The 22,137-nt window shown below is 41.5% G+C and overlaps 1 protein-coding gene and 1 long non-coding RNA gene across 5 annotated transcripts in view; one reads left to right on the top strand and one right to left on the bottom strand.

The window, feature by feature from the left end:
* The first annotated feature begins 8,857 nt into the window (after positions 1-8,857).
* MCM10 (minichromosome maintenance 10 replication initiation factor) overlaps positions 8,858-22,137 on the top strand; it is a 36,475-nt gene continuing 23,195 nt past the window's right edge. The window contains exons 1-7 of one of the 4 annotated variants that reach the window (XM_070601225.1): positions 8,858-8,925; positions 11,005-11,095; positions 15,356-15,697; positions 16,498-16,602; positions 16,748-16,885; positions 18,570-18,741; positions 20,583-20,748. In XM_070601225.1, the coding sequence (XP_070457326.1) occupies positions 11,089-11,095; positions 15,356-15,697; positions 16,498-16,602; positions 16,748-16,885; positions 18,570-18,741; positions 20,583-20,748 (930 nt within the window). In that variant the 5' untranslated portion in view covers positions 8,858-8,925; positions 11,005-11,088. Of the gene's footprint in view, positions 8,926-11,004; positions 11,096-15,273; positions 15,698-16,497; positions 16,603-16,744; positions 16,886-18,569; positions 18,742-20,582; positions 20,749-22,137 lie in introns of those variants that run through there. The other 3 variants (XM_070601224.1, XM_070601221.1, XM_070601223.1) reach the window with 3 other exon arrangements.
* On the bottom strand, positions 15,233-21,632 carry LOC139080489 (uncharacterized). The gene is made up of 2 exons (XR_011535031.1): positions 21,548-21,632; positions 15,233-15,523 (listed from the first exon to the last, which is right to left on the bottom strand). It is a non-coding gene; the product is annotated as an uncharacterized lncRNA (long non-coding RNA).

The raw sequence follows: 22,137 nt of genomic DNA, 5'->3' as shown, positions 1-22,137 counted from the left end.
AAATTGATAAACCCCTAGCCAGGTTAGCTAAGAAAACAGAAGACAAATTATTAATATCAGTATACCAGCAATGAACAACTGGAACTTGAAATTAAAAAACAATAACATTTACATTAGCACCAAAAAATGAAATAGGTATAAATCTAATAAAATATGTATAAGATCTGATGAAAGAAATCAAATAACTAAATAAATGGAGAGACAGTCCATGTTTATGTATAGGCTCAATATTGTCAAGATGTCAGTTCTTCCCAAACTGACCTATAGATTCAATGCAATCCCAATCAAAATCCCAACAAGTTAGGGGCCAGCCTTGTGGTGTACTGGTTAAGTTTGCTTGCTCCACTTTGGCGGCCCAGAGGTTGCCGGTTTGGATCCCAGGCAGGGACCTATGCACTGCTTAGCAGGCCATGCTGTGGCAGGCGTCCGACACATAAAGTAGAGGAAGATGGGCTCAGGGCCAATCTTCTTCAGCAAAAAGAGGAGGATTGGCAGCAGATGTTAGCTCAGGGCTAATCTCCCTCAAAAAAAAAAAAAAAAATCAAGTTATTTTGAGGCTATCAACAAACTGATTCTAAAGTATGTATAGAGAGGCAAAAGACCCAGAATAGCCAGCACATTATTGCAGGAGAAGAACAAAGCTGGAGGACACTATCCAACTTCAAGACTTACTATAAAGCTACAGTAAACAAACAGCATGGTATTGGCAAAAGAATAGACAAATATATATCAGCGGAACAGAACAGAGAGCCCAGAAATACCGAGATAGTCAACTGGTCTTTGACAAAAGAGCCAAAGCAATTCAATGGAGAAAGGGTAGTGTTTTTAACAAATGATGCTGGCACAATTCGACATCTGCATGCAAAAAAATGAGTCTAGGGCCAACCCCAGTGGCCTAGTGGTTAAGTTCAGCAAACTACGCTTCTGTGGCCCTGGGTTTGGTTCCTGGGTGTGGACCTACACCACTCTGTTAGTGCCCATGCTGTGCTAGAAGTCCACATACTAAAATATAGAGGAAGATTGGCACAGATGTTAGCTCAGAGCAAATCTTCCTCAGCAAAAAAAAAAAAAAGAAGTTAGACACTGACCTTACACCTTTCACAAAAACTAACTCAAGCCACAGACTGGGAATAAATCTTTACAAATCACATATCTGATAAAGGACTGGTATCCAAAATAAACAAAGAACTCTTTAAAGATAAGAAAATAATCCAATTTAAAAATGGGCAAAAGATAACAAGTACCTCACCAAAGAAGATGTACAAATGGCAAATAAGCACATGAAAAGATGTTCAACATCATATGTCATTAAGGAATTGCAAATTAAAACAAGATACCACCACATGCTTATTAGAATGGCTAAAATGCAAAACAATAAGAACACCAAATGCTAGTGAGGATGTGAACAACAGGAACTCTCATTCATTGTTGATGGAAGTGCAGAATGGTACTTTGGAAGACAGTTTGGTGGTTTCTTGCAAAACTAAGTGTACAGTCCTTGGCATTTATCCAAATGAATCGAAAACTTATATCTACAGAAAACCTGCACACTAATGTTTATAATAGCTTTATTTATAATTGTGAAAATGTGGAAGCAACCAAGATATCCTTCAATAGGCAAATGGATAAACAAGTTGTGGTACATCCATATAATGGAATAATATTCAGTGCTGAAAAGGAATGAGCTCTCAAATCACGAAAAGATATGGAAGAACCTTACGTGCGTATTACCAAGTGAAAGAAGATAACCTGAAAAGGCTACATGATGTATGATTCAAACTGTATGACACTCTGGAAAAGGCAAAATTATGCAGATAATAAAAAAGATTGGTGGTTGCCAGGAGCTAGGTAGAGGGAGAAATGATGAATGGGTAAGAGCACAGAGGATTTTTAGGGCAGTGAAACTATTCTGCATGATACTGTTATGGTGGATACATTTGTCAAAGCCCATTGAATGTATAACATAAGGAGTGAACCCTAATGAAAACTATAGACATTAGTTAATGTATCAATACTGGATCATCAATTGTAACAAATGCAAGATGTTAATAACAGGGGAATTGTGTGTGGAAGGGGCTGTATGGGAACTCTCTGTGCTTTCCACTCAATTTTTCTATAGTTCTAAAACTGCTCTAAAAAATAAAGTCTATTATTTTCTAAAAAATGAAAAAAAATTTGGACTATAACATTATTTACCATGAACACAAGTAAAATGCATTGTGTGCATCAGAAAATCAAGATTGTTGTGAAGGTTGGCTAAGATTTCCATTTGACCCATAATGAAAAGGCTAACTTGGAATTGTTTTTAATGATTATCAAATTTATTATGCCATCATTAATTTAGTGGAGAAAAGCTGATGCGACAGTTAGTTGCATATTTTAAGTGTAACAGGAATCAAGTATATGGACTAATATTCAGATATTTTAGTGGAACAAATGAAAGGTACCAAAATGCTTTGCTATGAAAGGCAAAGAAAAAGTAGAAATAATTTTACGATCTTCTTTGGCATCCTTTGACCTACATAGTTTGTCATTTTAAAAATTATTGAAATAACATTATGGACTCTTGCTATGAAAATGTTAGTAACTGCTGAGTAATTTAAGTGTTATTTTTTTCTAGTTAAGTAATTGCAAAGATGTGAAGTATAATGCAAAAGGTATCAATTCAAGAACTCTCAATGCACTGATAGATTTATGTATCAATTTTGTCCTTTAAATATATGGAGCCATAATCATGGGTAAAAGTTATTTCCCGTATGTAAAATACGTACTGTAACCCAGCATAACCAAGGAACAAATGTGTTGACCATTCTTATGAGTTAATTAAAACTAGCAAGACTAGTGTTTTTTATTGGCTTCCCTTTGCAAAACATCAGTTGAGGTAACTAGATGGAGGAACATATCCTGTTGTTTAAAGTAACTTCTGGGTTGACTGAAAAGCAAGACACATTTATATGGGCAACAAAGACAACATTCTGTTATGGAAATCAAGGAGGTTGGGTTTTCCTCTTTCTAAGAAGGGCCATTCATCTCTAAGTAGAGGGTTGCCTCTAAGCAAGAATAACATTTTTCCCAGTACAGGGTCTTTGTCCAGTCAGTTAGACAAACTCAAATTTGGGATGAGTCTAGAGGGTTCTGCACCGTACAGCAAGGAAGATGTGAAGGCAGACGTAAAGAGATGTCTGCAGGGAGGTGCTGGTGGCGGGGGGCTGGGCAAACGGGCTATTACTCCCAGTGGAAGGTCTGATTTTCTCATTTTGAAAAGCACTGTCTCCTGCTGGGCCTAAGGATGGGAGAATTGATGTAATCATTAACCAGCTAAACATACTCAAAGATATTCTGGGGGCCAGCCCCGTGGCCCAATGGTTAAGTTCGTGCGCTCTGTTTCAGTGGCCCGGGATTTGCTGGCTCAGATTCTGGGCGCAGGCCTACACGCCACTCATCAAGCCATCCTGTGGCAGCCTCCCACATAGAGGAACTAGAATGAACTACAACTAGCATATACGATGATGTACTGGGGCTTTGGGGAGAAAAATAAACTGGAAGATTGGCAACAGATGTTAGCTCAGGGCCAATATTCCTGACCAAAAAAGTATACTTAAAAAAGAATAAAAGATATTCTGCTCTGCAGTCTCTAGAGGACTCAACTGCATTCACTACACCACAACCCAGACCCTACACTTGAAGCCCTGATACGTTCCCCTGGCTTCAGTCACAAATCTAAAGGTACCTGCTGAAATCACACCGTCACCTCAGACTGAGCTCAGCATCTCTACCCTGTCCAAACCAGCTCGTCCTTTAGACTTCTGGTGCATCTCTATAATTCTGCCCGTCTCCCAGGTATTGCCAACCTGGCCATCAGCCTCTCCTCTTCCTGCCAAAGATAACTTTCCTTCAGTCAGTTACCAAAGCAGACAGGTTTTCCTTCATAATGTTTCCCATTCTCCCTTCCTTCAACTCTCAGTCCAGGACCATCACAATCTTCTGACGAGCTCCTCTGCCTCCAGTTTCTGGTATAGTCAGTGCCTGAGCACCTATCTTTGTTAGCTTAATTTTCCTAAACAATGACTTAAGAATATAAGTCAGGGGACTGGCCCAGTGGTGCAGCGGTTAAGCTTGCACGTTCTGCTTCAGCTGCCCGGGGTTCGCCAGTTCAAATCCCTGGTGTGGACATGGTACCACTTGGCAAGCCATGCTGTGGTAGGCGTCTCACGTATAAAGTAGAGGAAGATGGGCATGGATGTTAGCTCAGGGCCAGTCTTCCTCAGCAAAAAGAGGAGGATTGGTAGCAGATGTTAGCTCAGGGCTAATCTTCCTCAAAAAAAAAAAATAATGTAAGTCAGTATACACTTAATGCTTACATGTGCTGGGCACACCATGTATATTTTCAAGTTTTTCTTATTAATCCTCACAAGGCCTTATGAAATAATTATGAATGTCCCTGTTTTGCAGATGAGTAAGTTGAGGCCCAGACAGGCTAAGTAACTTACCCAAGGTTGCACAGTTAGTAGGTGGCAGCTAAAAATCATGCAATCTTAACTCCAGAGTCTAAACACTTAGCCACACCTTTCTTGTATACCTCTACCTTCCTCCCTCACCTGCTCAAACATCCTCTCTTTACTGCTTCCAGAATAAAGTTCTCGACCTGGTGTTCATCGCCTTCCACAGTTCATTTTACCTACTTCTTTTAATATTCTACCTCTTCTCTATCTGTTACCTCCTCTCCAGCGAGATTGGTGCTCCCTGTTAGTCACTTTATGTTATTTATCTTTTATTCATATGTCACATCTCCCAAATTAGACTGTAAATTCCTAGAATATGCATCACATCTTCGTCCAACACCTTGTACACCTGAGACAATAAGGATTATGGCTGAGTAATAAAAAGTAATAAAAAGTAATAAAAGCGGATCAATGTGCAAAAAAGTATTGGCAATTCTCACTTGATCCTACCCAAAACCCTGTAGTCCACGTATTGCCATTATCAGCACTTTACAGATGAAGAAACTGAGCCCCAAGATGCTAAGTGACTTGTTAAGGAGAAAATACTCCATTCGATTCTTTCTGTAAACATTTAATGTGTGCCAGGTACCAGCAGCAAGAGAGAAGATGAAAGAGAGAGGAAGGTGAAGAAAGTTTTCTTGTCTCCAGATACTAACATTATGATGGGAAGAAGCAGAAGACAGAAATGACTAGGGTGTAATGTGGAAAGTTCTATATAACCAAGCAGTCTAGTTGTAGGAAGCACCAAGTAGGAATACTTAGCCCAGGGGGCCCAGAAGAGCTTCACAGAGAAGGTGACGCCTGGTCTCAGACTGGCTGGATGAGGAGTCGACTAGGTACTTGGAGGTGACCCCATGGTTCCAGGCTTTCCAAGCAGAGGGGTCTGCCTGTACAAAGGCTCTGAGGCAGGCCCGAGCCTGTGATATTTGAGGAAGAGGAAACAGGTCGGTACGGCTGGAAGAAAGACTGACTCAGTGAGGCAAGATAAGAGCTGAGGTTAGTGGAAAAGTAGGCAGGACTCAGGTCTGTAAGTAAAGATCTTGAATGGCAAGAGGTTTGGGATTTATAGGAATGGAGGAACTGTTGGTGAATTTTGATCAGGGAAAAGCCATGTCAAGATTTTGCTGTAATTGAGAGCAAGAAGGGAAATGGGTTGAAGTGGGTGAGTAGGCCAGTTAGAAGTAAAAAGGAGAGAGATGATAAGGGCTTAAGGAGGGTCCCCAAAGTGAGGACGTAGAGGAGAGGATGGGTTCAGATGTGAGAAATCATCTCTAAGACTGGGTAAGTGGACACGGAGAATGGGGAACTCTGGCAGGGGTGCCCAGGGAGGTACTGAGCAATATGGACCAGTGGCATCCGGGGGAATGAGGCTTGAGGCTGACTAACCATTCCCTCTCTGCTGCCTGTGTCCCTTTCTTGTTTTGTGGTATGTTTTAAAAGGTCTCCTGGTGATTCTGATGCATTCTATAAATTTTAGAACTACTATAGAGGGAGACAATAATTACAAGGCCAACCCCAGAATGTGGTTCCACCCGCAAAGTTTCTGATTCCGTAGGTCTGGTGTGGGGCCCAAGCATTTGATTCTAACAAGTTCCCAGAAGGTGTTGATGCTGCAGGTCCGGGGACCAGATTTTGAGAACCCCTGCTCTATAGCATTGACATTCACCTCTTCCTTCTTAAAACCCTCCTTCTTTGGCATCCTGGGCCATGATTTTCCTGCAGGCCCACCCCTGACATTGGAAAACCCTGGGGCAAGAATACAAATGGAGGCCCACATACCTGTGCGTACAGTTTCAAAGTTTATAGATAAAACTAACAATCTCCGTGGAGTTTCACACTGAAACATAGCATCTTGAGAAGTAGGGCCAAGCCCTGCAAACCCTGCTTCTCTTCCCATCTGGACTCAGTTCTGTGCTGTACTTGGCAGCCTCTCACCAAGGATGGGGACATGCCAGCCTGCTAGCCATGCTCCTCCCCCCCCCCCAAAACCATTGCCAAACAGGTGCCCTTAGACAGAGGGATCCACTCCTGAAAGGACAGCCAGGGGAAGAGGCCAGGGAGGTTCTCGAAGCCTCAGGACCATTAAAAAAATCAAAGTCCCAAGAACTAGAACTCTGGCTACAAGAGGTTGCCCAGGATCTGGATGGGTGCATCCCCTTGGCTGCAGGAATCCTCACCCTGTGTGAGAGCACAGCTGGAAGAGGACCAGAGCAGGGCCACATGAAGGGCAGGCCCAGGTCAAGGGCACCTTAACCACCCCAGCTGTTTCTGCTCAGCTTCTGCCTTTGGCTCCTTTTCTGTACCTCAAGTGTTTGTGCTCCCCAGGTTTCTGGCCTTCTACATCAGAGGTTCTTGATTTGGAGGGGTGTTTTCAGGAAAATATGTGAGTCCCCTGAAAAGGTATACAAATCTTGAATATATGTGTGCACTCTTCTGGGGAAACAAAGCCCCCCCCCCACCACCACCATTTTCACTGTATTCTCAATGGGGTCTGTGATCACCTCTTGGCAAAAGGTTAAGAAACCACCGCAATAGAGTTCTTTGTTTCAGATGTCATTTTAGATATATATTGATGACTCTCAAACCCTTCTCCAGTACAGACCTCTCCTTTGAACCCCAGATCTGAAGATCAAACTTTTCTTAATCAGTATGTTTCACACATCTATAAAAAAAAATCTATCTAAACCCAAATCTAAAAAAAACAAATCTATCTTCTACCCTAACCCGTTCTGTTCTTCCTGTGTTCCCTCATTGCCTCAAAAAACCACCCTAAACTCTCCTCTCTCTCCCCCTTCCCTCCCTCTCTTCCTCCCTCCTGTCTTCTCTCCCTTCTAATTTTTTCTCGAAATTACCTCCACCTCTTTCCTCAACATCAACACTATACTAATTCCAATAATTGCCTGATCCCTCACTCGAGGAAAGTTTGAGGGCTTAGATTGGTAGCGTTTCCTATTTCTTGCCTGGATTTGGATGCAAAGTGGACCTGGAAAGTCAAGAGGGAAGAAAAGAACTTCAGAATAAGAATCAGAATTGGTCCAGGAATGTCGGCATGATGGCTAAGAATAAATCTACGATGAACCTTTACAATTAGCTGTAGCGACGCATTTAAACCCCTTTCTTCAATTTGATTACTGTAGTTCCTCCGTCACTGTGAAGTTTTTAACACCAGCCACTCTTAAACGTGGTATTGCTCTTATTCCTGGGTCAATATAATAGGTTCACATAATAGGGCTAAGCTCATAAACGGAGCATTAATTTACTCCATTAGGACATAGGAAAAAGTCAATGTAGATGGCATGAGGACTGTTTATTTTACAGTCATCCTAAAACGGATTTTAGTTTTCCTGAAAATGAAGGTAAACACACTGGAAAGAGATATCATTTTACATGAAATGCATTATCAGTGAGGGAATGCAATGACTCAACAGTCTGAGAGAGAGGAAAAAAAAGACTAAAAATGGTCATTTGATCCATCAAAAACTCTTCTGCCCTGAATTCTTTGAAATTTTGTAGAAGCTACATATTATTCGGTATTTAGAAACTGCGTTCTTGGAATTTTGTACAAACACTGTTTTTAGACTAAATACATAAAGAAGTCTGCATTTTACTAAAACATATTCTGTGAAAAATATGATCTCCTGATAAGTTATTCTCAGCTGTGACGCCACTTACAGGTCTCAAAGTCTACGGACCACGAATTCCTGGCAAACAGTGGTTTCTGCCGTGTCAAAGACCGTCGTCCAGCCTCTCCTTTTACAGATGGCGAAGCCGAATCCCAACGGGATACGTTACTTCCCCAAGGTCAGGCAGAGTTAATAGTGGACCAGATTTTTGTATGTTTTTGAGTCCAATCATCTTAACTGAACACGAGGTTGTGAAATAACTAAGTGCAATCATCAACCAGCTTCTTCGGGCTTGTACACGCTCAGGGCACCAGAGGACACCTGTGAGCGCAGCAGCACGTTTGGAACCGGCTCCGCACTTTAAGCTTAAATGCGCGGGCTCCTCGCGTCTAGCGTTACCCTCCCCACCACAGAACGAGAAACTGAGGCTCGCAAGGATGGGATGACACACTCAGTCTCGGAAAGTGTCACGAATTGAGTTCGGACCACCTGTGCAAACACCGCACAGGAAGACTTACACTTCCCGGCACTGGCCAGGCGCGCCAGAACACCCTTACCTAAAAGCGCCCAAGGCTGCAGGGACCGGAAGTTCCCTTGCCCCCAACAAGGAGGGCGCCGGTCACGTGAGCCAATCAGCTTGCTCTACGTAAGGAGCACGCTTCACCCTCTCTCCCGGGTCTTCCGGTCCGAGAGCTCTGACGTAGCCAATCAGCGCGACGTGCGTCTGACGTCAGAGGCGGGGGTGGGCCTAATTGGAATTTTGGCGGGTCTGGCTGAAGAAGGGAGGTGGTGCGGAGCCGGTAAGAAGCGGGGTCTAGGTGTGGGGTGGCCGTCGGGCGGTGGGGGTGAGGGGCCGCCACGCGCATCTGCCGGGGAGTTTAGAGACCTCTGAGGGCGGAAGGCGCGGAGCCGGGGCCCGCAGGTGGGCGAGCCTGGAAATCGGCTGCAGCCGAGGGGGCGCTGGGTGCAGATGACCGGGCCGTGCGGGGCTGAGGTCTGCGGGGCACTTGCGAAATGCGTCGGGCCGTCTTCTCTGTGTAAGGAATCAGGTTTTTCTCTTTCAACGCAACCTTTTAAAACGCTTGCTGAATGCCTGCGGTTTGGACTTTTACCCATTCCTTCATATATTTTTTAAAATTCATAATTTGCTAATCGTTATTGAATGCGTGCCTTGTGCAGAGTTCCAAACCACACGTTACTTCTGCCCACATGAAGCTTAGAATCTAAAGAAGGTAACAGATAACAGACAAGTACACGATAGTGGAAGGTGCAGTTTAGCCATGAAAAGGGTGAAGGGAGCGGGTATCAAGGGGGCAGCCAGATACGGTGGTCTGGAAGGCTCAGAAAAAATGATAGTTAAGCGGAGACTGAAGGATGAGAAGGAGCTAGGGGAGAGCCTTCCAGACAAAGAGCCTGAGGCCTGAGAGCACTCGGTGTGTTCAAGAAGTTGAAAGCAGGTTAGTCTGGCTGGAGCATCCTTTGAGGGCTGGGTAGAGTTGGCTGGAGTGGAGATAGAAAAGATGAGGAAGTAGAAGCAGCAGAAAGAGAGAGAGAGAGAATAAGAATGAATCCATTGCCTCGCAGCCTTTATAAATTTTGTTCTAAGAGCAGTCTAAGGGATTCATTAAGGGAAAATGATTCATTAAGAGATTCTAAGGGAAAATCATTAAAGAATTTTTATCAAGGGAATGCCACGATGTGATTTATGTACCTAAAGGATGGAGAATAGATTACAAAAGGACAAAGAAACAATACAGGAAGCGAATGCAGTAGTCGGGGCAAAAGAGTGATGTGGCTTGGACTAGACTAGGCTTTTGGCGGTGAAGTTAGGGAGAAGTGGAAGTTTTGAAGAATACTTTGGAGGTAGAACCCGGAGTGCTTGTTGGATGGTCCTTGATGTGAGGATGAGGAAGAGTGCATGGGTTTGGGAGGGAAAGTGCGGTTGGTTATAGAAATGGGCAAGACAGTTTGCTCCTAACCCTAAAGAAGCTTACAATCCAGTAGAAGTTTACAATCCAATTTCCCAGTAGATAACACAGTGTGGGGCACATGTTGGGTCCATGGAAATGTTTGTTGAATAAGTAAAAAGAAAGCACCGTAATTAATAACTCGACATTAGACTTACCAAGGTCATAGATATTAAAGAGCACATATAAGTTAAATAATAGCCTAGAAAAACTTTCACCTTCTTGCAGTTTTTAAAATTCTCTTTCTTTTTTTGTTCATGTAGCATTGGTTTATAACATTATGTAAATTTCAGGTGTACATCATTATATTTTGATTTCTGTGAAGACTATATCATATTCACCACCCAAAGTCTAGGTGCCATCTATCTCTGTATACGTGTGCCCTTTTACCCTCACCCCTCATTTTTAAATGAAAACAGGAAAGTGCAAGGAATGATATGAATTTATCCTACTTAGCTATGCCAACTATGCCTCTGAGCTTTGTTAACTAGTACTGAATTGAAATCCTGGTGCAGCTAAGGCTGCAACTGAGTAGAACCACACACTAGTCTGCTAGGGATAATGTAGACATCAAATGTGTTATAATAAATAAGATGGGATATTAGCCCAAATATTTAGACCAGCCTCGATAATACCTGTTCACGATTTGTCTCATCCATGTAATCTAGTATCATACAAACTACTGTGTACTTCAACCAAGTTTCTGTAACCGTAGTTTGAAGACAAGAAAGAGGGGACTGCTTCTGTAGGAGGAGGGAGATGGCGTTGGCAGTAGGGGTGAGAATGGTCAGATTCTGCATGAATTCTGAGGTTAGAGCTCCTAGGATTTGTAGGATTCAGGATTTGTTGGATATGCGGTATGAGAGAGAGAGAAGAGTCAATGGTGACTTTTCTAATGTTGATTTCACACAGCCAACATTTTACATTACTGCCGTCTCCTGGGCACCTACCTGGTCCTCCTTCGAAGTTCTCCATCATCACTGTTCTCTCGACAGCATGGATGGTAAGTCCTGGCTGTTTTCTCAGTCTTTCTTTGTTTCAATGGAAAACCACCCTTATGTCCATGGACTTGTTATTTATTCTATTTGCAAAATAGTGAAAATAGCTACCCCACCCTCGAGTATTATCTGAATGGCTCAAACGAGATCCTGCTTCAGTCACTGAATGTTATTTGTTTTAATCAGGTGGGATGTCTCCTCCTGGCAGCAGTCATTATCTCTCATAATACTGATAGTTGGCATATCCTTAAAATGTGCCAAATGCTGCTCTAAGGTCCTTATGCATAGTAACTGATCGAATCCTCACAGCAACCGTATTTTATAGACAGGAAGACAGATGTTTAGTAACTTGTCACAGGTGAAGCTGTCAGAGCAGGGGTTTGAACCCAGGCAGTGTGACTTCAGAGTTCACATTTGCTACTGAAATCTGTTGAAGTGGTTTTAGTCTAGCTCTGACTTAAATTCATACAATCCTTTCTAATTATGTTCATTTTGCAGGGAAGTGTGCAAAATGTTTACCAGTAAAGAGGTATTGCTTTAATTAGCAGAGCTTAGCCTGAGAGCAGCACAGAAATGATTGTGCTGGCTGTGAAGAGGCCCTAACAAATAAAATGTGTTGTTTTCCTGGTTGTGTAATTGAACTCATTGTCTGAACCTGGATTATTTTTTCAAAATCCAAGTTTATTGCACTTTGTACTTTAAAAAGAAAAATCAGAACCAGATGTTGTTAATTTATCACACTGGTATTATGTGAAATTGATTACAGCTTTGATATAATGATAATTTCCTGTTTCCTAAAATCACCAAATTACCTACAGGGCAATTGATGTAATATGAAGTATAACTATTTGCTATGAGATGGTCGTGAAAATAAGTAGAGATTGGGTATGTGTTCTCTAAGAAATCATTGTATCTAACAAAATCTCACGTGGTTGGCATGGCTTCACAGTTTGCTCCAGTACAGATGAAATCAAAATGTTTACTGGTGATAGGGATACTGTTGAACAACATTCCTGCTTACATTCTGGTGGAGAGAACAAGATAATAACAAAAAAATAAGTAGGAAAATATCAGGTAGGTAGTAAGTTGGGAGACACTGGAGTGAGTTTGTATGCTGAGTGGAATGCTCCAGAAGGCGGGGAAGAATGGGTGGTGTTGGGGAGAGAGGGCTGGTGATTGTAGGTGGAAGTTCCTGAGGAGCTGAGAGGGATGGGATCCAGAGTATAAAATGGAGGATTGGCCATAAATAGGACTAGACCCTTCATCCATCATCATAGGAGGAAAAGTAGAGAACGTATGTTCAGGTGTGGTAGTGAAAACTGAGGAAGTCTGATTGCTTGTGTTTTTTTCCCGTAAAACATGAGACAAGATCATCAGCTGAGAGTGAAGAGGGAAGAGAAGGCATCAGCGGTTTGAGGAGGGACAGTGTGAAGTAGAGAAGAGGAAAGCAAGTGTGTTTGGAGGGTGGGGATTTTTAAGCAATATTGAATGCCTGTTTCTTACTGTTGGGTATACATTTAAAGTTAAACCAGTCTGGATGGTGGCTTTTCCTCAGTAAAGGTCACCAGTTGGGGTGCAGGCATGGAGGTGGTGGCCTGTTAGATTTCATCAGGATTAAGATTTTGTCAAGGAACGTGAGGGCATGAGAGAGAAGCAGGGGACTTGAGTTGTTAGAAGGTAGTGATTGTAATGATGGAACATGGAGCCAAAGTGAGGATGTGAGGAATGGAGGGTGAAGGATGGTAAAAGCATTGCAGGCGGGCGGATGGAGTGGAAGTCATTGACGAGGAAGAAATGCTGGGTGGGAGTACTCGCGTGAGTGAGCTGGAAGGAGATGGGGAAGATCTCAGAGGTAAGTTGTGCTTTTGCTGTGGTGACAGGGCATGACCTTGGGAGTAAGTGGCTAAGATGGGGGGAGGACAAGATCGTTGAAAGTGAGGAGGTCAAGAGACCGAGAGACCAAGATGTGGGCTGGATCATCCTTCTGGGTATTGAAGTGACTGAGGACAGTGATGGCAGTGCGGAGGGGGTGGGGGGGTAGGGGGGCAGGACTGGGAGGCTTCCAAAGGGAAACAGCAGATGACAGCAACCAGGAGGGCTTCTTGATGAAAGAAATTTGATGTCGTGATCTGTGTCTTGAAGAAAGGTAAATGGTTCCAAAGTGATAGGGAGCAGAGAAGATGTCAGGGCCCTGGAGTTGATCACCAAATGTTTATTGTGTGCCGGACACTGTTCTAGCCTTTTCAGTGTGAGGTGTGGACGATTAAACAACGTCCACTTAAGGGGATTGCAGGTGCAACCAGATTTCTCTTGTAGGAGCTGCTGAGGATATAGGGAAGCTTGCTGGGAGTAGATTCTGGGTTCCAGAGAGCAGATCCCAGGGTTTGGGAGCAAGGAGGTGGGAAGATGGGGTCAGCATACCATGGAGAAGACAGAGGATTTTTGGTGGTGACTGGGCTAACCTGGGATGGGAGGCATCACGAGATTAGCCCTGGTGTTCTCATGAAAGAAGATGGGTTCAAGGCGAGGAGTATGGAGCCACTAAGCAACATTTTTCACCTGGGGCTCCCAGTGGTGTGGGCCAAGACCTCTTCTTGGAGTGTGTTCTCTACAGCAGCTGGGAATGAAAGATGGAGGAGGGATGTGTCAGCCTCACCAGAGCACAGGGACCCAGATTGCCTCTTCTTTCTTGCTGCATCCTGCACTGTTGGGGTCTTTGTGGACTAAGCAAGTCAAACTAATTGTTATGCAAACTCTGACTTTAAGCTTTAGACCCTTTGTCAGATTCTGGGCCTTGAGTTTGGCTCTTGGCTCTTTTCCTTCTGGTCAGGGAGTGTAGAGTGCTGCGAAGGATATTGATTTGCTGGTCCGGAGATCTCCATCCTAAGCCAGGCTCCTGTGCTGACCTGTTTTACCAGCTGGCCCTGAACAGCCCTTACCCTCTCTGGACTTCAGCCCCTGTCCATCAAATGGGGGAAGGGGAGCAGTGCATGCAAATAATATTTTTGCTTTAAATGCCTCTGATTTTATAAAGGAATAGTGCCTAAATAGAGAAAAAAAAAATAGGCACAGAAAGTAAACCAAGAAAGAAGAAATCTAACTGGCCACTTGACATAAGGAGTTCTTCACCTCACTAGTAATCCTGGACATCAAATCAGAACAATGAGCTGCCTTTTTCATTCATCCATCAGATTCGCAAAAAACCTTAAGTGACATCTCAGATATTGGTAAGGTGGTTGGGAGAAACGATACTTGCATACAATGCTAGTGAGAGTACAACCATTTGGAGAATAATTTGGCAGTATCTAGTAAAATTGGAAAATGCACATACCCTACAATCCCTCAGTTCCCCTTCTGATACGTATTCCCAAGAAGCTCTCCCTCATGTGCAAGAAGATGTAGACACGATTGCAGCATAGCTCATATGTCCTTTATTGGAAAATAGATTAGTAAAATGTGATACAGTCTTTCTATGGAATACTATACAGCAATTGAAAGATGGAAACTAGAACTATATGTTTTGATTTAGATCAATCATACGTGCCATGTTGAATGAAAACAGGATGCAGAGTAATACATACAGTGTGAAATACAGTGTGTTGATTATGAATACCTATATATTTATGTAAAAAATATGAAAAATGGAGTGGAATGATGTCAGAATTATGGTAGTGGTTGCAGTGGGCTCTGGAGGCAGTAGTAAGGAATTGGAATAAGATTTGGCATAATAAACTTTTTAAAAAACGATTTAACATAAAGACAAAAAGCAAACAGGACAAAAGGTTAGTGATGAGTAATTCTGGGTGATGAGAGATGAATACTTTTTAATATAATTTTTTGTACATCTCTATATTTTTAAAAAATTTTCTCAAACACTTAAGAAGTAGGGGAATATATATATTTGGGGCCTAAATCTATGTTTAGTGTGTTTTTCTGTTATTCCTTTCTGGATTGAGTTTCTTGGAGGTTGGTGTGCCGGAAGTTGTCTCCTTAGCTGAAGTAGCACAAGTAAAGATCTAGCCCAGTGCCTGGGCCGCTGTAGGCCCTGAGCAAATATTGATGCCCTCTTCCTTAGCCCAGTGCCTTCCCAGTGCATTTGGGAAGAGGGAAAGTGGAGACAAGAACCATTATACCAAGCAAACTGGTGAATCTGCAGTCATTTTAATTGCCTTATTAATGGTGGCTCTTTTAATTAACTATGTGTGTCATCATCAGTTTCGCTCAGGTCGGCTTACTTTCTATCCCTTTTCTTCTTTTTCCTCTAGGGGAGGAAGATGATTTGTCTCTGCTGACCGCACTGCTGGAGGAGAATGAGTCGGCCTTGGATTGTAATTCAGAAGAGAATCAACCCTTGACCCAGGAAGATGGCACACCTGACGCATTTGATGAGCTCTTTGATGCTGATGGTGACGGTGAATCTTACACAGAGGAGGCTGTTGATGGAGAAGTGGAGACGATTGAAGACCAGAAGGAAAATCTGGCCACTCTGTTTGGGGATATGGGGGACTTAACAGATGAAGAAGACGTTCCTGCATTGCAGTCAACTAAAAACAGAGTCCTCTCCGCTCCTGCTCTCAGTCAAGGGAAAACCAATCAAGAGTTGCAAGGTGTCCTAACTACTTGTTTTCTCTAGTTTCTTTTCAGTAGACTAGATGAAGACTACAGTCTAACAGTTCTCATCAAAATAGCTGTTGATTTAAAGGTGGAGATAAAATAACTGCAAAAAAAGTTGTATGAGTTAGTAGATCAAACATTTAAGACCAGCATTTCAGCGTCAAAGGCCCCCTTATATCAGTGCCAGCCACTATAATTGTTCCTTCACAGAATGGCTCTAACACTTTTCGTGCTTATTACATAAAAATACTACTTGGGGAGGATTTGTATGCATATGGAGCCAAGGACAAGACTACAGAGCTACTACACATTCTATTTGAGCAGGAGATCATTCTTAAACAGAAGCTTGAAGGAGTGCTGCTGTCTTATTCCTGGCATCTTCTCTTATATATTTTTAAATTATAATCAAATTCAGTGGTTGGCTGTTTTTTCTGATACAGGAACCAGCATTTATTGTATTAATTATATATTCTATTTATCAAATAAATAGAATCATTTCTTGACTCCTAAAAACTTGTTAGCTGGGGGTATGTATCTTTGATATCTGTCAGTAGTATAGATTCATAACTAGCTTAGATATTAGAGGTTTGATTACTGGAAATATAAAGTTTATTTCTCTAAGAGAACCTCTTTGAAATGCAAAAGTTCATCATGAGTTCTCAGTATGGGATTATATTGTGAGTCTGCAGGTTTTAGGGGCGATGGGTGGACACCAAAAATAGTTCCAACACTTTCATTGTGTATAATATTTCCTCTGGTCTGGTTCCGAAATTGGTATATTTTTCTTTTGTAGATGAATTAAGGAAGTTGCAAGAGCAGATGAAGTCCTTAGAAGAACAGCTGAAAATGGCGACAATTAAACAACCTGCAAGTCCACCTGTTCTGCATAAATCGCCTGGTAATTAGACTGTAATTCTAGGAACAGTATGCATTTCTGTTATTAAGAAATTGTGACATTGCTCTGCATCCAAGTCCTGCTAAAACAGCTTTTGAGCCCCTTTCTAAATTTCCTTTGCTAATTTCTTTTACTTTTAATCAAGTAGAAAAGTCTCCACGTCCCCCTCTTAAGGAGAAGAAGATTCAGAGAATTCAGGAGTCCACGTGCTTTTCTGAAGAGCTTGATGTCCCTGCTCCACCAAAAACCAAGCGGGTGGCTCGGACACCGAAGGTTTCACCTGCAGGTGTGGTACTCGAGGGCTCTCTGGTTTCTCACTTGCTCTGGCTCTGTTTAAAATAGATTTTGGCACTGATGTGTTTGTGTGTGTGTGTCTGTGTGTGTTTTGTTCTGTCTTACCTGCTCATTGAGAAAAGTAAGTTTCTTGGGAATGGGACCTATATGCTGTATTTTTGTACCTTTTCTCTACATTTTAAAGTGCTTAGAAAATCCTTAGGGAGAAGACGTATTTGGTAAATACTTCAAGGATTGAATTTTTTTTTAAGTCTGTAGTCCTGGAGTTGACTTGAGCTGTGGTAAGTGTAACCACTCAGTTCAGTTCTCATGCTAGCAATCTAGAGATTCAGTCTTCAAGTTTGTGAGATGAAGGCACAGATTCTCTTATAAAGTGACCAAGTTTTATTTGAAGCTAGGTTGTATTAAACCAGGGGGTCCATTTTTTATAAAAGGTTTCTTTACCAGGAGTACAGAATGGTGCTCAGATAAAATTCTTTGAGCACACACATATATATACAGAAAATAAAATGAAGAAGATTTATAAGCCCTTTGTCTTGATTTTGTTATACTGCCTCAGTTTGCCCAAGGTGATTATTATTTGGAGGATCAAAGACAAAATGATCTGGAGATAACATAGCTTAGAGTAAGCAGCATTTTATTGACCACTCGTGTTCAAAAAGGCCCTCTTGAATAGCACTGGCATATGACACAATGGTAGAGAATAGTTGCTGCCTCTGAGTGTTCATATTTACTTAACAACAAATTATATATTCAGTGTATCCACTTATGAATAGTACCCAGACCCTTAGGGCCTTTGGTGTTACTAAGGTATTTCATTAGGCAGTGTCCAGAGTTTAGTTTTGAGGGAGTGGGACACAGGCACGGCTCCTCGAGATTCTAAAGTTCTAGAGTTGTTTTGGCCTCTAGATCTAAAGTCCCTTTGAGGGTAAACAACACAATCTTAGTAAGAGAAAGTGATATTTTATTAAGGAAAATATCCAAGCTTTCTCACCTTCAGGAGCATTATCAAGCTCTTCTAAAACAGGAAAAGTAACCTCATTGGGGATATTTAATGCAAGCAATAGTCAGTAGAATCCCCTAATTCCCCCTCGCCCACTCCACAAATAAAATGAAATGAGATGAAACAAGAGACAAACAAGAAAAGAAAGAGGAGCTAACTTTGGATTTTCTTCAGGTGGAGTTTGATCTGCACACAAATCTGCTAATTATTGCTTCCTGAAGGGGCTCTTACTTCTCTACGGGATCTGCCGTGCTGCTTCATGTCTGGTGAAACTCAATAATGTCATTACATGGAGGACCAGTGCTTTAGAGCTGCGCTGTCTAATCCGGCAGCCACAAACCACGTGTGGCTATTTAAATTCAAATTTGATTAAATTAAATTAGATGGTCAATTCCTCAGAAATACAAGTGAATTTGCGTGATCAATGGTCATGTGTGGCTGATGGCGACCGTATTGGACAGTGTTGGTATAAAACATTTCCATCGTCGTGGAAAGTTCTTTTGGACTATACCACGGAGATTTTGAGGGTAGTACAGAAATGGTCTACGGACTTCCTTTGCTCTCTCTAGATTTGGTTCTTGCCTGTGTTGATTAAAAAAGAAACAGTTCTGTAAAAACAATTTTATAGTTAGTGTGGTTTTCTTTTGATTTAATTTTTGTGTTAATTTTCTAGATCCCAAAAGCTCATCTTCAAAGATGACAAGTGCACCCTCCCAGCCACTCCGAATGACTCCTGGGAACAAGCCTAATGGGATGACTAGAGATCAGAGCACAGGGACCCCCAGGCATTCTGGGGAGCCGGCTCAGCCAGTCTCCGTGGAAGCCTTCTCTGGCCTGAGGCTCAGGTCAGTAACCGGAACAACCCTCTCACTCTGCTCATAGGCCCCACGGATGCCTCCTCTTCCTGAGGACTGAGCCTTTTAGAAATAGTGTTTGTGCAGCAGATGCACACAACACCAACAGCTCTTGAACTTGACAAAAGTTGGTGATAGACTAGCTATATAGCACTGGATTTGACTCATACACTTGCATATGAAATGTTTAAGGATGACTTTCTTTATATAATGAATAAAAGATGTGTATGTAAAAAGGAAATGGACAAATAATAGTATGCTTAATCAGAAACTGACAGAAACAGTGATAGAGACTTTTTAAATACATAGAGCTATTACAGTTTAACCGACATACTAGTATCTTGTATTGGATGTTAAGAAAAATAGCTGTGCTCTTTTTTTTTCTAATAACTTTTAAGGCAAATTTATATTCCTCGTTTATATGTGGAGAAGTTAAGATCTTCAGTTAAAATAGAAATAAATCCCAGGATCAGTTTAACTAAAAGCCTGGACCTTGGAGTCTTCTGTGCTGTGTACCACCACTCCATTGCACCTCCATTATTACGTTATTATTTCTCTCGAATCCCAGGGGAGAGCAGTAATCCTTGCTCTGAGACCGGATTGCTTTTAGGACAGTCCATCTGAGTAGCTATGTGCAGCCGCTCTAGAACACTTAAAGCTTGTCATCTGATTAAGCAAGGGGTGACCAAGTAGCTGCCAACATGCAGTAGAAGTGTATGGTAAGACTCAGTACTCGCCAAAATGGAAAAAAGTACTCAATATCTTAATTTCACTTGAGATAGTCTGAGGGATGGAATACAGCAACAGCTGTGGTTCTCACTGAGGAGGCTGCAGGTTCCTTTTCAAGGTGAACGTGCCCCTCCTGAGATGATACTGCCCCAGCCAGTTCCTGGCTGAAACTCCCCGTGGATGATGAAGGATGTGCGTTTACTGCACATGTGAATCGAATGGAGGTAGACGGAGTTGAAACTACTCAGCCAAAGCTTCTGAGGTGCCTGCAAATTGAGGGGATTACAGAATTGTTTGTCTCTTTATAATTGTTATACCTGGACCTCCGGCCATAAAAATTACTCTGAAGGATGGTAATCCGATAGTAACTGATTTATTAGCTCACAGAAATCAGGCAAAGAAAAGGATTTCTCCATCTACATCAGTGTTTTTCTCTTGAATCTTCTTCATTGTTCAGAGCTAGCTCTAGGACTTTCTATTCCAAAAGACTTCTAAAATAGTCAAAAGGCATTTTTTTTTCCAGTTTTCTCTTTTTCTTGAGTATACTATACAGTCAAACACAGAACAGATAGTAATATTTTACTAGAGAAAAGCAATTTGCAAATTCACAAGTTTTTGTGCAGTCATTAGGAACAAGAATATATTAATTGAAGCTAGATTCAAAGCTTTATTATTTATTGTTATGTGAAAATGTTGGCTTAAAAAATCCAATTAGAAATACTAGAAGCTGTGAAATTCTTATAGAATTGATGAAATGTAAATATTTATTAGTATCAATTTATGATTTTGTATTAAAGTGAAAATAGATTGTTTTTAAGAGAATAACATTATTATAGTTTGTAAGAACTTAAAGAGTGTGATCTTTCTTGTTTTCTATACAAGCTCCAGTTTTATATTCAAGGAGTGCAAAGCTAGCTTTAAAAATTATCTTATTTTTATTTATCTACTGTGGAAATGTGTGCTTTGTCCATACTACATAACTAAGCCCCCCAGAGAATACACACTTTAGAGAGTTCTGCTTGTAACACCCTTCTAACTAGCCCAAGTGCCAGATACTCTCTTAGTAGAAAAATAACCTATTAATTGCTGATTTCTTGACCCAGGCGGCCTCGAGTGTCCTCCACAGAAATGAACAAGAAAATGGTTGGCCGAAAACTGATCAGACTGTCTCAGCTCAAGGAAAAGATGGCAAGTGAGAAGCTGGAAGAAATAGACTGGGTGACATTTGGGGTTATATTGAAGAAAATCACTCCACAGAGTTCTAACAGCGTAAGCCGTTTTATCGATTTCTTAGCTGCTCTATCACAGTCTGACAGTGGGGCCCGTGTTCTTGATTAGTTACCTAGACCCCATCAGTATTTATTTCCGAAGTTGCCACACCATCATAGGATTGGTATCCGAGAAGGGTATGTATACAGAATGCCCTACTTAGAGAAGATCTGGTTATACAGGCTTTTTGGGCTTTTCATTGTCCAAATCATTCTTACTGAGTTTCACCAGACATGAAGCAGTGTGGCAGATCCCATAGAGGAGTAAGAGCCCCTTCAGGAAGCAATAATTAGTAGAGATTTGTGTGCAGATCAAACTCCACCTGAAGTAAGAAAATAAGATTGCCCCTATGACACTATAATCCCTTGAGTGGAGGAGAGGAGCGGGTAATCAAAGAGCCCGAGTTCACAGATCCTTCAAGAGCCTTCCTAGATGTAAGATGTCAATTGTAGAAGTTCTGAAATTGCTGGCCTGTTCCAGCACAGTATGGTATATTTAATTTAATGGATATTACAAAAGATCTAACTAGTTTTAAAATCAGAGTTGATTGAAGCATAATGGGAAAATTATATTGTGGTGTGGAAAGTCAGAAAACTTGGGTTCTAAGCCTTGTTCTCCCTTTTAACTAGTGATGTGGTCTTAGGTTGACCCTGAATCTTGCTTTAAGGGCCTCCATTTCCTTATCTATAAAATGAAGGAACTGGCTTTTGATTATATCAAAAGTCTCTCCCAGCTCTAAGCTACTACCATTAATCATGCTCAGTACTCATTTCATTCTCTAATTTAGATCTTGACCAACCTTAGATTTTTTATGAGTCCTGACACCGGAAGTTGAATTCTAGATTCTGAGGCCTGCTCCAGCCTTGTTGTTGTCCAGGTGAACGTGAACAAGTCTGGTTTTCACTCAATTAAGTTATAAATTACATCACAAATGGTGATAGTGACATCGAAATAATAGGTGTGAAATTTATCTGAACTCTTCCAAGAAAGGCATTGTGCAAATCCTTGGAAGAAGAATTATAACACTGAGTCCAGGCAACAGCTTACCACCACCTAGAACTGTACCAACTGTGGGATGCCTCTGTGAAATAGCTTGGTTCAATAGTATTCAAATTATTTTGTTTAAAAAAAAAGACTAGAAGTGGAGCTTGTCCGTATTATAAGTGATCAGCATTTTGAGTTGCATTCTTCAGATGTTTAATAATACTCCTGAAATTTTATAGTTAAACATAACCTGTTTTCTTTAAATGATGCTTTTGTTTTTCCTTGTAAGCTAAGCAAAGATTTAGAAACAGAGCTGAATCCTCCTTATTAATATTAATAATTAATCAGTGATAAATAATAGATTTACTAAATTTATATTAGTAAGTTATTAGATGGTAGTGCCAC

Source organism: Equus przewalskii, chromosome 30, assembly GCF_037783145.1.
Source record: "Equus przewalskii isolate Varuska chromosome 30, EquPr2, whole genome shotgun sequence".
NCBI lineage: Eukaryota > Metazoa > Chordata > Mammalia > Perissodactyla > Equidae > Equus > Equus przewalskii.
The sequence above is the reverse complement of the archived record's forward strand: the minus strand, read 5'-3'. Positions and strand labels throughout refer to the sequence as shown.